Below are 20,386 nucleotides of genomic sequence, written 5' to 3'. Positions count from 1 at the left end.
GCTTCCTGAAACCTCCAGTGTTGGTATCAGTATACAAAGTCCTAAAGGAAGGTTTCCCAACCTTGGAAATTTCCAGGTATATGGACTTCAATGTCCAAAATTCCAGCCAGCAAGGAGAATTCTGGGAGTTGAAGTTCACTCACCTTCAATTTGCCAAGGGGTGGAAACACTGTCCTAAGGTCTTTTAGAAGTCAACAACTTTAGAGAAGGTCTTATTTGTCTTAGCCCCCTGATCACTGATTTTGGAAGAGGAGCTGCTCCATGCTGTGGCTGAGGGATTGCTATTTGGCGGTGCCACACAGAAGTTGTGTTCTGACCTAGGCTTCCCAAAAGCACAAAGCCGACTCCTCATCCTGACAAAAACCCTTTTATTTAGTTTAAAGTGAATTCCTGCCAGCAAAGTCCCGGCCAACAGTCTTTCAAGAAATGTCACAACTACAGACTTTTATCAGGCTTGGAGAGCTGCCAGGCCAATATCTTCCAAATGCCACTCTGTAGCAGACAATATTTGGTAAGAAGTCAGGAACAGATTTTCACTCAAATGAATTCAACTGTCTCCTGCAACCCACCCCCCTTTTGCTCCTCTTCATTCCCTATGGGAGGGGCCATTCACCGTCCACCTGTGCCTTTACTCCCGAGTTGGCCCTTGTTCCTTAGCTCTTCCGTTCTCCTGGCAGCTCTGCATATGCATACACTGGGAACAGGCTTCAGCTGTTCTTCTGCCCCACTGAAGTCTGACTCTGAAGGCAGTTAATAACTGGCATACATCCCTGGCCGCGTCTCTGCCTCCGACGCAGAGTCCTCATCAGAGCCTTCCCCAGACTCCAGGACTGGCCCATGTTGCTCCCCACTTTCTGAATCTGCTGTCAGGTCCACTGAGCGCTGGCGGTCCACAACAAGATGTTCTCTCTGGTGGCAGGAGTCTTTGTGCAGTGATATTTTACATGCCTAGTGCCGATCTGTTTAAGGCAGATCTTGACACTTTATTTATTTATAATTTACTTATATTTGCTATCCCTTAACCATCCGTCTCTCTGCCGTTATCTTTTTAAGTAGGCCTTTCCCAGCCATTAACTCTCTTTAAGATGTCATTCATAAACGAATGTTTTTCATTACAGACTTTGTAAAACCACATTGGAATAGTTTTGTAATGAGAAGTGGTAGAAAAATATTTTAGTAAAAAACATATATAAAATTAAACACGCTAATAAAATATACTAAAATAAACCCACTAATATAGGAATACTATCTTCGCCAAATGCGCTAGTTTTAAGACATTATGTTGACTTTATATAAAAGCCAGAGATATTTCTATATCCCATTCTTAAATTTCACACAGATTAAAGTACTGCAATATCTCATGACAGTTGTGCGATGAACAACCATATGTTTCTGATTTAATGTTTGCTCTTCTAAAATTACATCATCCTTTTATGTCGACTATTAGCATCTATATCCCTTATTTTGGAACTATGTTTTATTTTATAATGACCCAATGCAACAGACAATAAAATTCAAGTAGCTACACATATAGAAACAGGTAAGGCAGGATGGAAGAATATTGAAGAAGGAAATTTAAGAATGTATTTCCCCCTGCAGCCCAAATTCACTCATTCCCATGCACTGAAGCAACCTTTAATGCTGAAAATGTCTATGTATAGGCACACAAAACTTCTTTTTTCCACCCCCAATTACATGTCAACTTGGGAATTATATGTTCTAGATTTACAAGCAGTATGATGAACAATTAGTAGTTTTTGACTCATGGCTGTAAGGTAGACTGCCCATTATGGTTGCAAGTTGTGTTAGTCATTATGGAAGGCTTGCTTGTTCTCCCAATTGCATTTGTTAAATGATTACACAGGTCATTAAATGGAACACAGGGAATCTCAAGAGTGAGGGAGGCCCTGAGAGGGGAGGGCGGGGACAGGCCAGCACTGCCACGCCTCCCCGACTCACCTGTGGCCTATTTTAAAGTTCATTTAACTTTGGAATGTGCAGACTTCAACTCCCAGAATTCCTCAGCCAGGACCGTTTACTGGAAAATTCTGGGAGTTGAAGTCCACACATCGTTACGTTGCTAAGGTTGGGTCTTCTGCAACTCCTGGATCACTTGTACAGCAGCACCTCAGAAATGCCATTCCAGCAGGGGTCCTCTAACTACGGTTCACAGACCGGATACGACAACGCTGCCCCATGTCGCCCCACCTATTCACTGGCCCGCCTTCTGGAGGCCAAAACGGGCCGGGTGTTTGCTTCCCCAGGAGAGAGGGAGAGGGAGGGAGGGAGGGAGAAAGAGAGGAAGGGAGGGAGAGAGAAGTCCCTCACACACACATACAGCCAAGGCAGCCACATCCCTTTACTAACCTGCTTTCCACATCCAGGAGTATAACAAATTAAAGTTTAATTTGTGTGTATTGATTAATGGAGTGCTAAATTGGCTACACCCACCCAGTCACATGACCACCTAGTTGGTCCGGCCCCCCAAGTGAGGGACGGTGAATTGTCCCCCTGTCTGAGCACCTCGGACAGGTGCCATTCCAGCAGAGGTGGTATTCACTTACCTTCCCTACCAGTTCACAAATGTGAGCATGCACGCACCCACCTCTGTGCATGCGCACAGCCTTCTGCACATGCACTTTTGGTGGAAAAAAGGCACAAATGGGATGCCGTAGAGCCGGGGTGGGTGGATGGGGCCATCCGCGAACCGGTCCGAACTGGTAGAATACCACCTCTGCATTCCATCCTCAGTCTGATGTCTTCTAGCAAACGAGAACTCTGCCTTACTCACTAGCTGACAGCTTGCAAATCACAATAGATAATGGCAAGCGTACAACAAGTTAAAGAATAGTAACACCTTAATAGAATACTCCTACAAGTATGAATAAAATATGTCAATATTATGAACTTAAAATCTATAAAATCAATCCAAATAATTAAACCTGTGAGGCCTTTTAACAATATAAAAGTGAAAACAAAGCCTGTTCCACTGGTGCATTAAAGCCAGTATTTATATTAAAGCATATCAAAAATAATATATAATTTGTAATATTTAATAATAGCAATGTCTAATAGGTATGAAATAGCAGGGAACATATTCCATATGGTCACAGGCCATTAAGAAGTTATTCTCTTCTGGTATAAGAAAATAAGAAACATTCAGAGAGACTTTATCAGTTCTACCAAACTGCAGATTCCCAAGATTAAAATGAATCTGGCTGTCCTGACAATTTGCTAACAACACTATTAAGCGGCATGCAGAAATATCTCTATAAAAAGGGGAAAAGTGAGCATCGGTCTTTACATTACCCATTCCACGCAACAAAGTCATTCATTATTAGGAGTTATACTTCTGTTCCAGAACGGCAGTAGGTAAATTATTAAATTGTGCTAGCATTGTATCTCATCTATATTTAGATATTTCAATTTGCCTCAGCTGAGCTAAAATTGAAGGCTTGACCACCTAAATGGACCCCTACCAGTATCCTAGATTGAGCTTCCTGGCTTTGTAGATCTGTTCTTCTCTTCCTTATCTTGGCTTTGGTGTGGCTCTAGGATGTCTATATGACATTTCCCTGATTGACTAAGCTAATAACACCACTGGCTAAGGAAATAAATTTAGTCTGGCATGGTTTATTTGCAATGAACTCATGCTGGTTGCTGTTGATTGTAGTGTGCCTATCCAAAGTACTCATAACCACGCTGCTTGATAATCTGTTTGAAGGAAATAAGATGATCAGCTGAGAGGGTTTCTCTTCCTTCTAAAGATGTGACCATTGCTTCTCACAGCTCTCCTGAGACCTCACTTCTCCTTCAAGAGTTCTCTGAGAGGACCAAAGCTGTTTCTGTGGTCACATCAGAGGTGGGTTCCTACCGGATCAGACTGGTTTGGCCAAACCAGTAGTAACTTGGTGGCCTGGGTTGCTGGAAGCGGCAGCAACTCAGGCCTGCTACGCCACTAAACCGGTTTTCTTGGCTGTGCCGTAGACGGAACTATCTTGCTTTTGCCTTCTTTTTGTTGTACTGTGCATGCACGTATACATGTACAAACCGTGCATGCGCAGGGCATCACTACGCGAACTTGCAGTAGCGGCAGCCAGAACCCAACTCTGGATCACATCCTCTAGTTCCCTTAGTACTTGAGGTATAATCTAGCTCAGGTGTGTCAAAATGACAGCCTGTGGGCCGGATGTGTCACGTGAATGGGAAAAACGTCGCAAAATATTGGTAAAGAAGTTTGAAAACTTAACAGCTAAATGTTGGAACTGCAATCAGATATCAGGTTCACGTTATCATATGTGGTGGACATGCCCAAAGGCAAAAAAATACTGGAATGAAATACATACTTGGTTAGAAAAAAATGATAAAGCAACCCAGAGATTGGAAACCAGAAATATTTCTGTTGGATATATTACCAGAACAGTATAATAAAGGGAATATATACTTAATTTTACATGTATTAATGGCAACAAGAATTATGTTTGCACAACAATGGAAAAATGAAGAGATCCCTATAGAGGAAAGTCTTATTAAAAAATATTAGAATGTGCTGAGATGGACAGATTAACATTTAAAAGGAAAGGAAAGGAAAAGACAGAATACCTTTTATCTTGTTTGGTAAAACTTGTGTTACCAATGGCTAACTGATAGAAATAGGGGTTAAAAATTAGAAAGATTAAAAAGATAATAAAAAAAGTATATTGAAATTTTTTTAAGATGGATAAATGAATTGCATTATTACTTTGTGATTAATATTGACATGTTTATTATGATTATTATTTTGATCATTGTTGTATCTCTACTTAAAACTAACTGTGCCCAGACCACACGCTGTTCAGACAGATGGAACTTTTTATACTTATTTAAAAAAATGTATCAATAGAATTTGAAGTCATTAGATGCGACCTTTCTTTCTTCCACATTTATTAAAATCATTTCTTCTGAAAATCATTATGTAGCTATGACTCTTCTCAATTCCAGCTGTAATTACTTGCAAAATCTTATTCCAACTCCACCTGGACGCTTGGTCTGTTTGTTAACATGCCAAAAATCAATATTCTAATCACCATTTGGTGTTCATTTAAAAAATAGGTTATAGTAAATCCTTAACTTTGTTTTAAAACTTTTTTTCCGCTGAGGACTACAAGAAACTCACCCTGTCTAGTAAAAAACTGTTATTCTGAATGTTCCTAATATTTGAAAAGCAGTTAGCAAGTAATTTCCAAAAGGGACTAAGAAAGACCCATAAAAGCAATGACTATGGTTTAGACAGAGATAGCAATTCCTCATCTCCCAGAGCTCTAAACCTTTCAGAGAGCAATATGGTATCCTTGCATGAAACAATGACTGGAGCATTTATGGGTAATCCCAAGTCCTTTCCTTGTCCAGAGAGTAATCCCGAAGATCCAATCAGTTTGCCATTTCCTCCCTGAAGTAGATAAAACTGATAATTTCAAAAACTGGACACTAGAGGAGACTAAATATTTTAGGTACATGGAAGACATACAGGCCTGTAAAATGGTGCAAAACATTATAACTATAAAAATACTGAAGGAGACTTTTGAAAAATGAAATCATAAAATTGTAGCCACGATATCAGCAATGTCAGCAATGCTTCTACTCTTGGATGCTTCTAAGAATAAACTAAATCCAAAAAATGTTATTGAAGAAATGTCAAATATAGAACAATTTTTATCTGACAAGATAGAGATGGCATTGAAAGTGGATTTACAGCTGACAAGCCAAGAGAATGATTTAGAAAAGGATGTTTCATTGGATCTACAAATAAACTGGCTAAGATTTTAAAATTAAAAAGAAAATGCAAATGACAAACCAAGCAAATGACATAGATATTTTTTTCCCTACTGGATCTCAAAAAGAGGCTTGAAAATTCTTGTTGAAGGTTTACAACAATATTTGAATGAAGTAAAAAGTAACACTGTCAAAAGGAAAGGATGTAAATATGGTTTATTTGCTCAAGTTAAAAAGTTATTCTATTGAAGCTTAAGATATGCTTTCCTTTTTAGACTTTCTATTGAGACCAGGACTGAAAAGATGATGTTTTATTGAAAGGGGGGGGGGGAGAAAATGTGATGTCCCTAGTTCACAAGGCTCTTTATTGTATTATAGGGAGAAAGTATGTGAAATTTGAATGTACAAAAGTGAGAAGTAGAATTTATTTATATATGCGCTAGTCGTTCCCGACTCTAGGGGATGGTGCTCATCTCTGTTTCAAAGCCGAAGAGCAAGCACTGTCCGAAGACATCTCTGTGGTCATGTGGCTGGCATGCCTAAACGGTGAAAGCGCATGGAACACTGTTACCTTCCCACTAAAGGTGGTAACTTTTTTTCTACTTGCATTTTTACGTGCTTTCGAACTGCTAGGTTGGCAGAAGCCAGGACAAATAACGAGAGCTCACTTCTTTACACAGCACTAGGGATTCGAACCACTGGACTGTCGACCTTTCTGATTGATAAGCTCAATGTCTTAGCCACTGAGCCACCGCGTCCCCTTAGAATGTGTTTAACAGGAAGGTAAAAGGGCAGGATAAAAGGAAGCTTTCAAATGTTTTAACATTTAAAGATGAGTATTCAATAAAGTAACAGGAAATGAAGTCCAATAGTCCAATTAACTAAAAATACTGGATTTGGTCTTCCACCTGTTCTATGTTTGGAATCAGCTGCAGGCCACCATTTCCTCATTTATTTCATTCTATAGGAAGGCAGAAGCAAGGAGCTTCTTGGTTTCTCTCCTCTTTTTTAAAGCCCCATTAAACCATCAACCTACAGGTCAAGAAAGGGCTGCACTCCGATTTTTCTGCAAGGGATGTGGTGGGTAGCATTAAATCCATCACTGTTCTGACCTAGGCTTTCCAAGAGCATGAAGTAAAACTCCTTGTCCCAACAAAAACCCCTTTTTATTAATTTACAGTGAGTTCTGTTCATTCACATCCAAGAAAGTCTTTTAAGGGAGGATTTACAGTCACAGACCTTATCTGGCTTAGAGGGCTGCCAGGCCGATATCTGCGAAACTTGGTAAGGAGTCTCAGAGAGTCATCAACCAATTAAGCAAACTAATTGTCTCCTGCAGATTCCACTCCCCTTTTGCTCCTCTTTTATTTCCTCTGGGAGGAGCCATTCATCATCCACCCGTGGCCTTACTCCCACGTCAACCCTGTTCTTTAGCTGTTCCCCTCATCTGGCAACTCCGCACATGTGCACACTGGGAACAGGCTCTAGCTGTTTGTCTGCCTCACTGATGTCTGTCTCCGAAGCCAGCTGATAACTGTCAGACGGCCCTGGCCTCCTCTCTGCCTCCAACACAGAGCCCTCATCAGAGCCTTCCCCAGACTACCCAGGACTGGGCCTTGTTCCTCCCCAACCTCCTCACTGTCCGAATCTGCTGCCAGCTCCGCTGGTGGGTCACAACAATCACATCACTTGACCATCAACATTTATTGCATGGTAGAACAAGAAAAATTGGTCTGGAATTCCTCCCCCCCCCCCTCAGATTCAATGGGATTAAGCACTTTCTGCAATTGAGCATACTATTCACATTTCTCTAGAATATGATTTTATTTAGCTTTGGTTTCCATTCTGGGTACATCCTGATCAAAAGTTTATTTTGGAACATTGACAATTGCCTGGAACCAAGTCAGACTCTTCCATTGGTAGAGATCGCTGCAATTCAGCAGACCCTCCTCAGTGGGTGGGAGTGGGAATCCAATTTACCCACCCTCCCGTCTCTAAACCCTCAGGACTCCTGCTGTTCAGAGTGCTCTTCCCTCCCCCCTCCCCATCTCTTCAAAACAGACTTTTAAGAAATGCAAACAGGAGGAGGAATGGGGAGTGGGTTAGAGGGAATCACTTTCCCACCCTCTTTAGCAAGTGGGAGAATTCTATTGGGACATCTCTGGATCTAATCTAATTATTTTCCCATCTGTAGGAAGAACCAAAAAAAAATTACACCTTTTGAGTTACAGTTTTGAAACACATCTTTTTGTAGAAGCACCCAGTAGGAAATTAAGTTTTTTTAAAAAAAGTAAATTTTGCTATCTGCAAAAAAACAAAAAACAAAAAAAAACAGACTACCTTTCAGCAACACAAATAAAGGAAATAAACTTTCATTCATACTAAGGTAAAGGTCCCCCCGCACATATGTGATAGTCGTTCCTGACTCTAGAGAGTGGTGCTCATCTCTGTTTCAAAGCCGAAGAGCCAGCGCTGGCCGAAGACGTCTCCGTGGTCATGTGGCCGGCATGACTAAACTGCGAAAGCGCATGGAACACTGTTACCTTCCCACCAAAGGTGTTTCCTATTTTTCTACTTGCATTTTTACCTGCTTTCGAACTGCTAGGTTGGCAGAAGCTGGGACAAGTAACGGGAGCTCACTCTGTTACGCAGAGCTAGGGATTCGAACCGCCAAACTGCTCACCTTTCTGATCAACAAGCTCAGCGTCTTAGCCACTGAACCGCTGCATCACCTTTCATTCATACTATAAACATGCAATTCAGAATGAAAGAAAATGTCAAAAAGTATCCATCCCCCACCCTTTTTAAGGTGTATCCATCCCCCACCCACAAAGAAGATGAAATTTCTTAGAAGGAAATAAATATCCTCTTGAATTATTGTAGGGCTGCCAGATATTTAGTTAGCCACAAGGAGGGGAGGGGGAGATGAAGGACTTTGGATGGCTCCCAAGAAGGGCTGAGATGACGCAGAACAGCTTCCATCCCAAGGCTCTGCTAACACCCGTGTCAACTTCCATAGTCCTAAATCTAAAGCTGATGGGAATTTATGCTAACCAGGCATTCTAGAATCAAATCAGAACTAGCTCAAAATCTATTCAAGCAGAATGTAGCCATGCCAGTGGTGGGTTCCTACCAGTTTGGACCAGTTTGGCTGAACCGGTAATAGTTTGGCAGCCTGGGTCACTGGAACCAGCAGCGACTCAGGCCTGCCACGCCCCTGAACTGGTTCTCCCGGTGGCACCGTAAGCGCTGCCATCTTGTTTTTTGCTTCGGCGTATGCACAGAGCAATTTTAGTTGTACTTCGCATGGGCTTGAAGTGCGCACGCATGGCGCACCCCTGAGCAAACCGGCAGTAGTCTCTGCCGGAACCCACCACTGAGCCATGCTCAACCTGATCAATTTTATAATCCTCATATAGTCACTCTTGTAAAACTGGCCGGCTAGTAGTAAGGCTTGGCAACTTTCCCCTTCTGAATTTGCAAAAAATAGAGAAATGTCTGCGATAATAGTACAAGGGACTTTAGAGCTGCAGATTCATCCTGTTAGATCTAGATAATAATGGTCAGATCATAATGTGACTTCCTTCTCCAAACTCTCTAGTTTCTAAAATGGTTAGTTAGGCCTCTCTGCTTACTAGAGAGGTCAAATAGAACTTTTCCTCTAAATCACCAATCAAAATGCTGAAATATTTCAGAACCCGAGTTGTGGGTTGTGGCATTAATATCCAACTCCAACGTGATGAGATAACCACTGGTCAGCATGTTCTGTATTGCTTCTCCCACAACAGGGGTGTCAAACTCGATTTCATTGAGGGCCACATCAGAGTTGTGTTTGACCTCGGGGGCCCGGGGTGGCTGTGGCCATACAGGGCGTGGCCTGCTTGATGTCACTCATGTTGAGGGCACCTGTGGCAACCCCGAACTCTGCCAGCGAGAATGGGTTCCAGAGCTCCGTTTCCGGCTGCGAGAGCCTCCTGCAACCCTCTGCCAGCAAAAACGGAGCTTGGAAGGGCTGCATGCAGTCCTCCTAAGCTTCGTTTTCACTGGCAGAGGATTACAGGAGGTCGTTGCAGCTGGAAACAGATCTTGGGAGCCCGTTTTCACTGGCAGAGGCACCGCGGGCTGGTCCCTCACTGTTTCCAGGGTAGCCCCGCGGACCAGATCTAAGCACCTCTACGGGCATTGAGTTTGATACCCCTGTCCTACAATATCTGGGAGAGAGGACTTGCCAAGGCTCCAACTTTAGGGAGAACATGCTTGGGTCTTCTCAATTATAGCTCCACCTCTTATTGTCTGTGTGGGTGTTTAAGAAAGAAGATAAAAACGTACAGAAAGTAATATGAAGTAAAAAGAAAGAAAAGAGAGAAATCAAAGAGAAAGCTAGAAGCGAAAGAAAGAGGGGGAAGGGAAAAGAAAAATAGAAATGAAAGAAGATACAAAGAGACTTCCTCTCTTCTTCACACCTGTTTTAAATACAGTTATAAATTTACCTCATACTTTATGGTTACAACACCACTCTCTTCTTTCTATAATCTATTCTATCCTGTCTCATCAAAACTAGAAATCATAAGTTCATTTTTTTCCTTTTTCACAGCAAAAGTCCATAAGGGATTTTCAGTCAGCAATAATGTAGATATTGTCTTTTCTCTGAAGTCCATTTGCCCCCCCCCCCCCTTTGCAAAAATGGCCATGCATAGCCTTTAGGAGGCTTTCAGAGAGATTCTGGGGCTGGGGAGGGCTAAAATGAGCGAAAAACAGGTCGTTTTTGCCCCCACAGCCCCTAGGAGCACTCTAAAGCCTCCTAAAGGCTATGCATGCCCCCTTTTTGACAGAAAACGGGCCCGTTTTCACAAGAAACTGGCCGTTTTTGGAAGGTCTGCAGAATGCAAAACTTTAAAAAGAATTGCCTCTTCAAAATCTTGGTGCGTCTTGTACTCTGAAAAATATGGTGCCTGCAATAAAAACTAGAGAAAAATTTCCTAATTATTCTGTGCACCCTTCATCAGTGACTGCACAGAGCAACCATCTCCTGGCAAATTATTTTTCTCCAGGAGTTCTCCTGTATACCTCAGGAGCAGCCTGTTGTGGCCTGCCAGCAGTCAGCGAAGCTGGCAGCAGTGTCGGACAGTGAGGTGGTTGGGGAGAAACATGGGCCAGTCCTGGAGGCTGGGGAAGGCTCGGACGAGGGCTCTGCATCAGAGGCAGAGAGGGGACCAAGGCCGTCTAGCAGTTCTTAGCTGCTTTTGGAGCTAGACAGCAGTGAGGCAGAGGAACAGCTGGAGCCTGTTCCCAGTGTGCGCATGTGCAGAGCTGTCAGAAGAAAAGAACAGCTAAGGAATCAGGGGCGACTTGGGAGTAAAGTCACAGGTGGATGGTGAATGGCCCTTCCCCTAGGTAATAAAAGGGGAGCGAAAGGGGAGTGGGCTTTTGCAGGAAACAATTTGTTCATTCATTCGTTTCAGGAGTGTGAAGATCTGTCCGTGAATCTCAGAGACTCTGTGCCAAGTCTTTCCTTGTACTGCACTGCATTTGGAAAATATTTACATGGCAGCTTTCCAAGCTAGATAAGGTCTGTGGTCATAAATTCACCTTTGAAAGACTGTTTACCAGGCTTTGCTGAATGTGAAGGAGAGGAATTCACATTCGTTTAATAAAAGGGGTTTTGTCGGGACCAGGAATCTGTTTCGTGCTTTTTGGGGAAGCCTAGGTCAGAACACAGCCCAAGGACCTGGCAGAGAGAGGAGAGTCGGTGGGCTCAACAGTAAGGATCCTCTCGTCCTCGGCAGAAGTAGCTCAGACACTCTCACCTAATAACCTTTTCCTCTTTTCTTTGAACGGCCATCTCTCTCTTCTGCATCATAAGAAGCTTTTGAAAGTCACTTAGCTGTAATAGCAGATAATGGTATTCCCAGAAAGTCATTGTTTAAAGAAATACAATATGAAATGGAAGTAGATTAATGGTTCTATGGGGAAAAAAACCCAGATGCTAAAGGATGTAGGAAAGCTGATAGAAGAAAATAAGGATAAAGGATCTTCAAAGTGCCTTAAAAATATCCTTGAAACAGGAACTGAAACAGAAACTGTACAAAATATAGTTTAGACCAGGGGAGTCAAACAAGGCCCAGGGACCGGATCTGGCCCGTGGGGTACTTAGATCTGGCCCATGGGGCCACCCTGGAAATGGTGAAGGAGCCATCTGCACTCTGCCCTCCCAAGCTCTGTTTTCATTGGCAGAGGGTTGCAGGAGGCTGTGGTAGCCAAAAATGGAAAGGAGATAATTAACCAGCCCAACAGGAAACAAAAAAGACCCAAGTCTTCTCCACCGGTAATCGGAACACAGATCCGATTACCACAGATCCGATTAGATGAACTCCAAGTTTAACCTCAGACCAACAATCAAGTAAACAATACTCCAGTCAAGGAACTGGCAAAGAAGCCAACAGCAAAGAGCCCAAGCAAAGAATCTCTAAGACCATCCCCACCAACACTGAGAGAGCAAGTCCCCAGAATGTACACTGACAGCAAACTACACTCCTTTATCAGCACTGATGTTACCTACTTGGGTAATGAAACATCTGCTAGAAAACAAGCAAGCTCAGAGAGCACCAAAGGCCCTTCATGTCAACCCTGAGCTACAAATATTCTTCTTTATTATCAAAGTTGCTTGAGAGTATAAGCTCTATGGGACATAAAACACCCCATAAGTTGCAAAGCAGTTTCAGACTAAAGAATAGTTATCAAGGGGGTGGGGGGACCTTATTCTTAGCTAAAAGGTAACGGTAAAGGTTCCCCTCGCACATATGTGCTAGTTGTTTTCAGCTGTAGGAGGCGGTGCTCATCTCCGTTTCAAAGCTGAAGAGCCAGCGCTGTTGGAAGACATCTCCGTCGTCATGTGGTTGGCATGACTAAACACCGAAGGCGCACGGAATGCTGTTACCTTCGCACCAAAGGTGATTTCTATTTTTCTACTTGCATTTTTTATGTGCTTTTTGAACAGCTAGGTTGGCAGAAGCTGGGACAAGTAACGGGAGCTCACTCCGTTACGCGGCACTAGGGATTCGAACTGCCAAACTGCTGACTTCTCTGATCGACAAACACAGCAACTTAGCCACTGAGCCACCGCATCCCTTTCTTCGTAGCTAATATGAAAATAGCATAAATCTGCCTCGTTCTCTCATCTTAATGCTTGAAAAATATAATCATCAGGGATTTCTTACCCAGTTGAATGTTAAGTCAGACACAGGGAGATGCTTGCCTAAGTCCCAAACCTGAAACTCTGAAGGTCCTGTCAGGTCATATGTTTCCCAAGAACGCCTGATGAATTTCTAATTGAGTCATAATTAGACTATTCAGGTTATTTGATCCTTGTGTCTACTTCCTTGATCAAGGCTCTTTGTTCATTTCCGAAGATACAGATTGAGAGACCATTCCAATGACTAAACTTATCGATTCCGGAGGCTGCCAAAAAAAACCCCAAACCATTTTCAAAGTCTGAGTTCAAATCCAACTCGTTGTGCAACCTGAAAAATACAAGTCAGTGCAGCAAAGGCAAAAGATTTGCCAATTTTTTTTGTATTCAGTTTTTGTGTGTCTTTGTTGTGAACATCGCTATTCTCTTTATTGGGCTCTACTGCCTTAGCATTAAACAAAGTCCGTTTCACGGACTTCTTGCTGCTTTTACATTATTTAAGCTTATATTCCCCAGGTTTACCCTCAAAGTGATGCTAAGATTTAGCTGGTTGTAAGCTTTCCTAGTTTGTCTGCTCCACTGAGAGTAAATCCCAGTTTTTAAGCCCCCCCCCCCCCCCCCCCCGTATTGCTAGCTTACTAACTTTTGTTTCATATGATGATGTCTCGCTGCCATTAGGACCATCTGTCCCTTTTCTCTTTAAGTGTGCCGGATAAAAGCCAATGATCCATTTTTGGATTCCTAATTATAATTGCCAAATGTGCAAATTAATGACGGGCCTCACATGCTCACACACACACAGACGATGGTGCACTGGGGTGTGACACAGCAGGCTCTTCTGTGAAAGGAGACGTAAAAAGCAGCAGCAAGGGCCAGATGAGAGAGGAAGCTCTTGTCGCCACCCTTTCCACATGTTTGTGCAATCCTTGGTTTGTTGTTCCTTCAGTTGGGAAAGATCATGTGACCACCTCACCACATGATCACTCCTTAATTCTAAAGGGTTCCATTTTTGTTCGTCTGGTATAGATTGCCAGCTAGTCAAATAATTACAGAATACATTTTAAACTTCTGGAATGTGTAACTCAAAATATGTTCAATATCAAAAAAGCGAGCGTGGCCTCCCTGGACTCCATTTTCACTGCCTGAGGGCTATAGGAGGACGTCATGGCCAAAAACGGAGTCTGTCCGGGTCACGTACTAACCCCTCAGGCTCCATTTTCGACCACAATGGTCTCCAGCAATGAATTTGACTAACCCCGCCTGGGCCACCACAGATGCCCTTAACATGAGTGGCGCTGATTTCATTGAGAACTGCATCAGAGTTGTGTTTGACCTTGGAGTGTTAAGCTGGGCGTGGCCAGCTTGAAGTCACTCCTGTCAGGAGGTCCCTGTGGTGGCCCAAGCGCTCTGCTGGAGAAAACAGGCTCCCAAGCTCCGTTTTTGGCTGCCACGGCCTCCTGCAACCCTCTGCCAGTGAAAACGGTTGCAGGAGGGCATGGCAGCCAAAAATGTAGCTCAGGAGCCCATTTTTACTGGTAGAAGCACTGTGGGCCGGTCCTTAGCTGTTTCCAGGGCGGCCCTGCAGGCTAGATCTAAGTACTGGTGGGCCAGATCTGGCCTCTGGGCCTTGAGTTTGACACCCCTGGTCGAATGTATGGCTTTCAGATTAATAGTTTACAATTATGCAGTCTTGCTCAAAATGTTTTCAGACTCTTTGCTGATCTTCATTCCCCTTTGTGGTGTTTGTTTCTCCAGGCCTCCACCTCTTCACAGCAGCCCCCAAACCACTTAATTTCAACATTGGAAGGGAGATATTGTCAAATAGGTGCCCCTGCAAATCCTGAGGCAAGATTCTTCCTCCAATTGCGGTAAGTTTTAAATCTGTTCCCAATCTTGTTCAAACTCTTAATCCAATATTAGGTGGAAAATCTTCTAGATATTTACTCCTTCGACGAATATGAAGTCTCAGATAAGATTAAGAATGAAGCTTAGCCTCTAACAATTGTTGGCTTTATTCAAGGACACGTTTGAAGTGCAATGAAATCCCCAACTGTACGACACCCTGAAATATTTAAGCATCTTATTCAATTAAAATAGGACATTTACACGTTTAACCCAGAAACAGAAGAGCGGCTACAACTTCAGATGATCATTTGTACAGACAGCCATCTCTTCATACCGTTGGCAACAATAAGGTACAGTCGTATAATGTTGTGTTTATGCTACATAAATAAATATATTTGGATCAAAAACATCTTTCTGCCATTAAGTCTGAACCTGGATGTAATTCATTGTGAAGGGGACAAACCTGCGCCACTTTAACGGAATTCTGCGTAGATCCACCAGCATGATATTCTACCTTGAATTTTCTCACCAGTTCTTCAAATCTGAAAGAGATCACAAAGGGGAAGAAAAAAAGAGGGTGAAAAAAAAGAGAATACATTTTGTGATTCTGTATATTTCAAAACTTCATGTTATGGAACGTTGTGAGGATTTCAATTTAAGGCAAGGGTGTCAAACTGGGGGTCCGCGGGCTGGGTGCATCACGCAAAGGCCACACCCACCCCAGTTACGTGCAGGCAAAAAAAATTGTGATACTTTGCATGACATCAATTTGACGCAGCAGGTTTGACATCCGTGATTTAAGACATTGATATAGCAACAGTTCAGTAGGAAATTAACTATAATAGACTATTACCGTGTTTCCCCCAAAATAAGATCCTGTCTTATTTTATTTTTTTTGCCACCAAAAAAGGCACCAGGTCTTATTTTCAGTGGGAGGGAATGTCATCCACTGACTCACCTCACTTGCGCATGTCGCCCCGGCCTCTTTTTCGCTATCAGAAGCCTTCAGGAACTTCTTCGTCTGGCAAGACCAACAAAGCTTTCCTGAAGACCCCTGCAGCCAATAACAAAGCTCCAGATCAATCCAGAGTTCTGTTATTGGCTATAGAGGACTTCAGGAAAGCCTTGCCGGCTGCAGCAAACGAAATGGGCTGAAGTGTGCGAGGCCTGGCTGCAACTATCCAAAGGTAGGTAGTAGGGCAGCGCCACACACTCCATCCTTACCCTAGCTTAATTTTTACCTGTGCACCCTGGAGTGGGTGGGATCTTAATTAGGGCTTATTTGGGGGATAGGGCTTATATTGAGTGCACCAGAGGTGGGTTCCTACCGGTTTGGAGGAGTAGGTAGCAACTCGGCCGGCCACGCCCCTGAACTGTTTCTATCAGCAGTAGATAGTTATAGGCACCATCTAGTTTTTTACTACTGTGCATGTGTGCGTAGTGCGCATCAAGCGTGTGCGTGCCCAAAGCGCATCCCTGAGTGAACCAGCAGTAACAGAAGCTGGAACCTACGCCTGGGGTGCACATGTAAAAATCAAGCTGAAACTTACTTTCTGAGTAGTTCATATTTTGGGGGAAACACGGCACTTGATTTTGCAAGAGACAAGGTTGATAAAGCAGGAACTGTTAAAGCATTATGAATGGGGTCCCCCCCCCCTATTTTTTCTATTTTGCTCAACCCACAGAGGAAACCATGAGAAAACATTTTTATATATGATTGCAGTGGCCAAACTACAGAAGAAAAAATATATTCTTTAGGATAGAGGCATGAAATCTGGCACTTATAAAGATCAAATTACAGTAGAAAGGATCCCCAAAATTCCACAAGCTACGCTGGATTTTAGACAAAAGGCTGAGAAATGAGAACTCATAATGGCAATCTATTTCACTGTTATTTGAAAGAGTTAAAATACTCTCAAGTTCTAACAGCTCAATTTGCTTTGTCTTTATATGAGATTATGGGCACTAATCAGACCTAAACAAACAGGGCAATTTATAAGGCAACATAAGACAATTTAATAGACTAAATAAGTTGCAAAGTCAATATTTAATAACTTTGCACTCCGTTTGGAAAAAACTCTGTGAGTTCATGCTAATCGGTTTTTAAATGTCCTTCACGAAAACATTAATAAGCAAATCTAAATTGTAACTCTTAAATCAAGGCTAATGTAAATCATCTTGAAACTAGTACTTTAGCATTTCACAAATTAGCCTCTGGATTATGGAATCCCACTTTGGGCTCTTCCCACAAGGGTTGTGGGAAGGATGGCTTCAATTTTTATTTCCAATTGATCAGGTTTTGAAAGCTTCTTACTGGTTTTATTTAATCAAAGTTTTGAGACCATTCCTGTTTTCAATCTGGAGTCTCCCTACACTTTCAGCTCCAATTCCTACTTCACTGTGTGTGTGTAAGGGAGAGAATGGTGCCTGCCCTTCTTGGAGGTCTCTTTTGCTGAGAATAGCTTGAATCAGTGGTGAAATGCAAAAAAAATTTACTACCAGTTCTGTGGCCATGGCTTGGTGGGTGTGGCAGGGGAAGGATACTGCAAAATCTCCATTCCCGCCCCACTCCAGGGGAAGGATACTGCAAAATCTCCACTCTCACCCCACTCTACGGTCAGCCAAAGGTGGCATTTGCTGGTTCTCTGAACTACTCAAAATTTCTGCTACTGGTTCTCCAAACTACTCAAAATTTCCGCTACTGGTTCTCCAGATCCTGCCAGAACCTGCTGGATTTCACCCCTGGCTAGAACCAAGTCAATAAAAGACAGTCTTTCTGGTCAAAAGACTGCTTCCCAATAGAAGACCAACTTTCTGGTTTTCTCCAATTCCCGTTCCTCTTCCAAAGAATTGTTCTAGATCTTTCTGCTTACCAACCCCAATTCCTGAACACTCCAACACCACATCATTCCTAAATCAAGGCAAATTTGGTTCCCCTGTAAAAAATTCTGCATTTTGTTCTACAAGTTCTAAATCCATGATGGCACACAGAGCCTTCTCTGTGGGTACGTGCGCCATTGCCAGCAGCTCTTCTGGTTTTCCGGTGCACCAGTTGGTCTTTGTGGGTGCCGGAAACCCATAGACCAGGGGCCAGCGCACGCATGCGCACACACGTTCTGGTTTGGGCACTCAGTGCTAAAAAGTTTCACCATCACTGTCCTAAATCAATCGTGAAAGACAATTTTGTACAAAGGAGAATTGCATCACAATACAGCCCAAGTAGTTCACAACTTACAATCATTCATTTAGTGACTGTTTGAAGTTACAACGGCCCTGCAAAAGTGACTTACGACCATTTTTCACACTTACGGCCACTGCAATATCCTCATGGCCATTAGATCAAAATTCAGATGGTTGGCAAGCGGTTCATATTTATGACGGATGCAGTGTCCTGGGGGGGTCATGCGATACTCTTTTGCGGCCTTCTGATAAGCAATGTCAATGGGGAGGCCAGATTCATTTAACAACTGTGTTACTAACTTAACAACAGTAGTGATTCATTTAACAACTGTGGCAAGAAGAGTCATAAACTGGGTCAAAACACACTTAGCAACTGTCTCGCTTAGTGACAGAAATTTTGGGCTCAGTTGTGGACATAACTTGAAAACTACCTGTGTGTACAATGCAGGGGTATCATCCTCCTGTGCTTGTCCTGGTCATCTAACTTGCCTGAGGAGATTTTTTGAGACCAGGCCCTAATATATTGTCAGTTGAAATATTTTATCCAAAATGACAAACTTCACAGAAGACAATTCTGGCTGTATAACATAAGAACCCATGTTCCAGATTTTTTTCCAATGCTCAGAACAAAACAGAAATTTAATTCCATACTGCTTTGTATTTTCAATATCCAATTATTAGGATTAAAAAAAATCTTTTAGCCATAGAGACTTGAAGAACGCTAATTAAACAGCAGACACAATTTCCATGGTGGCTGCCATTAGCAAGTTTGTATTGAGAGGAAGAAGAGTTAGTTGAGCACATTTCGAGAGATTGAGAAGCATTTTGAGTAATCGAAACACATGTTGATCTTGCTAATATTTTTAAATTCTTTGCCATGTAGAAGTAAATATAGGTTGTAACATAAAATTACTCCTTGTGAACTGTGCTTTCTTTTACAGGTAAGTTACCAAATGTGATGGTGTTTACTGTTTACTTACAGATGTAGTTGTGGGACAGAGCAAGGGATTGTATGAGTGGCTGGGAAACTGTCACAGAATGCTGAAAATGAGATTCCTGTGACTACAGCAGTCCAGCAGTGATAAAACCACAGCAGCACTCAAGCAGCTACAAAGTTTTGCCCTATGATGCACTTTTTCATACAATTAGAGCTTATGGACATGAGAGTTTTAGTAGTATACCGATGAACTCCATTAAATGGATCCTTTGCTTTTTTAATGGGAATTTATTTATAATACTTAGGAGAGGTGCGGTGGCCTAGAGGTAGAGCTCTCGCCTCACAATCAGGAGGCTATGAGTTCGACCCCAGGTAGAGGCTGATATTTCTCTCTCCGGGCACAATATATCTTTTGAACAAAACTCCGCATTGGCGACAGGAAGGGCATCTGGCCAGTAAACACACTGCTAACTCCATTCAGTTGCACTACTGTACACAGGAACCAATCTAATATGTCGGTCAGCCACAGCCTTTCAATCCTAGGATTTTTAATTTGTGCTCCTTCAAGTCAACAGACTTTTGGGTCATTCTCTTCCTAGTCTTGAGAAGGAGGCACCAACTCAAAGTTTGTGCAACATTTCTATGTGGCCTGAACATTGCCGGCTGCTGGATTGAAAACTTCCAACTGCAGTCGGTCTTCACTTAACCACTGGTCACCAAACAGCCATTTGTAGTTACAGCAGACCTCCCCAAAAAGCTATTTATAACCCAGTTCCAACAAAAATGCCCACTAGAAAACAATGGATTCATTTAGCTGCATTTGCTTAATGACTGCACAAAAAGATCTTAAAAATGGCAATGATATGATTTACGACCATTGTCCAGTTGTAAACTGAGGATTACCCGCATTAGCCCTCAAAGCCAGTGATGGCTAATCCTTTTGTCCTCATGTGGGGAAAGCGCATGCATGCACGTGACAGCGTATGCGTGTGCCCACACCCATAATACAATTTTCCCTGTGTGCCCCTCCCCCATGCATGTGCGTGCGACCCCCCTGAACCCTGTTTTGGCCCTGGTAGACCTCCCAGAAGCCTCATGGGACCAAACACGGGCTGCCGGGGGGGACAGGCAATGACATTCCCCCTGCCCCTCATGCATGCGCACATGTGAACTCCCCGTGCCCCCGCGTGCACCTCCCACATGCATGGCCGAGACCTGGAAATCAGCTGGCCAGCGGGAGGTGCGTATCATGCGCGGTGCAGCTGAGCTGGGGCAATGGCTCACATGCCACCTGTGGCACACATGCCATAGGTTTGCCATCACAGCTCTAAGCTTTCTACCCCTGGACCACAGAGTACCTGAAACCCTCCAAAGGCTTCTCAATGACCTAAATGGGACTGTTTTGTTCTGAATTCAGCACAAGAGCACATCACAATAAGGGTCAATCAATGCCTCCTTCCTTATTTTGTGAGAATTTTATACAG

At 43.0% G+C, this 20,386-nt stretch overlaps 1 protein-coding gene across 2 annotated transcripts in view; it reads right to left on the bottom strand.

The window, feature by feature from the left end:
* ADK (adenosine kinase) overlaps positions 1-20,386 on the bottom strand; it is a 280,290-nt gene that overhangs the window by 172,472 nt on the left and 87,432 nt on the right. For both annotated transcript variants that reach the window (XM_087702333.1, XM_014062802.2), the window contains exon 4: positions 15,249-15,327. In XM_087702333.1, the coding sequence (XP_087558459.1) occupies positions 15,249-15,327 (79 nt within the window). The remainder of the gene's footprint in view (positions 1-15,248; positions 15,328-20,386) is intronic.

Source organism: Thamnophis sirtalis, unplaced genomic scaffold (assembly GCF_051295495.1).
Source record: "Thamnophis sirtalis isolate CommonGarterSnake01/CBP01778 unplaced genomic scaffold, rThaSir2_p1.2 scaffold_15, whole genome shotgun sequence".
NCBI classification, from domain to species: Eukaryota; Metazoa; Chordata; class Lepidosauria; order Squamata; family Natricidae; genus Thamnophis; species Thamnophis sirtalis.
This window is presented reverse-complemented; position numbering and strand designations above follow the sequence as displayed.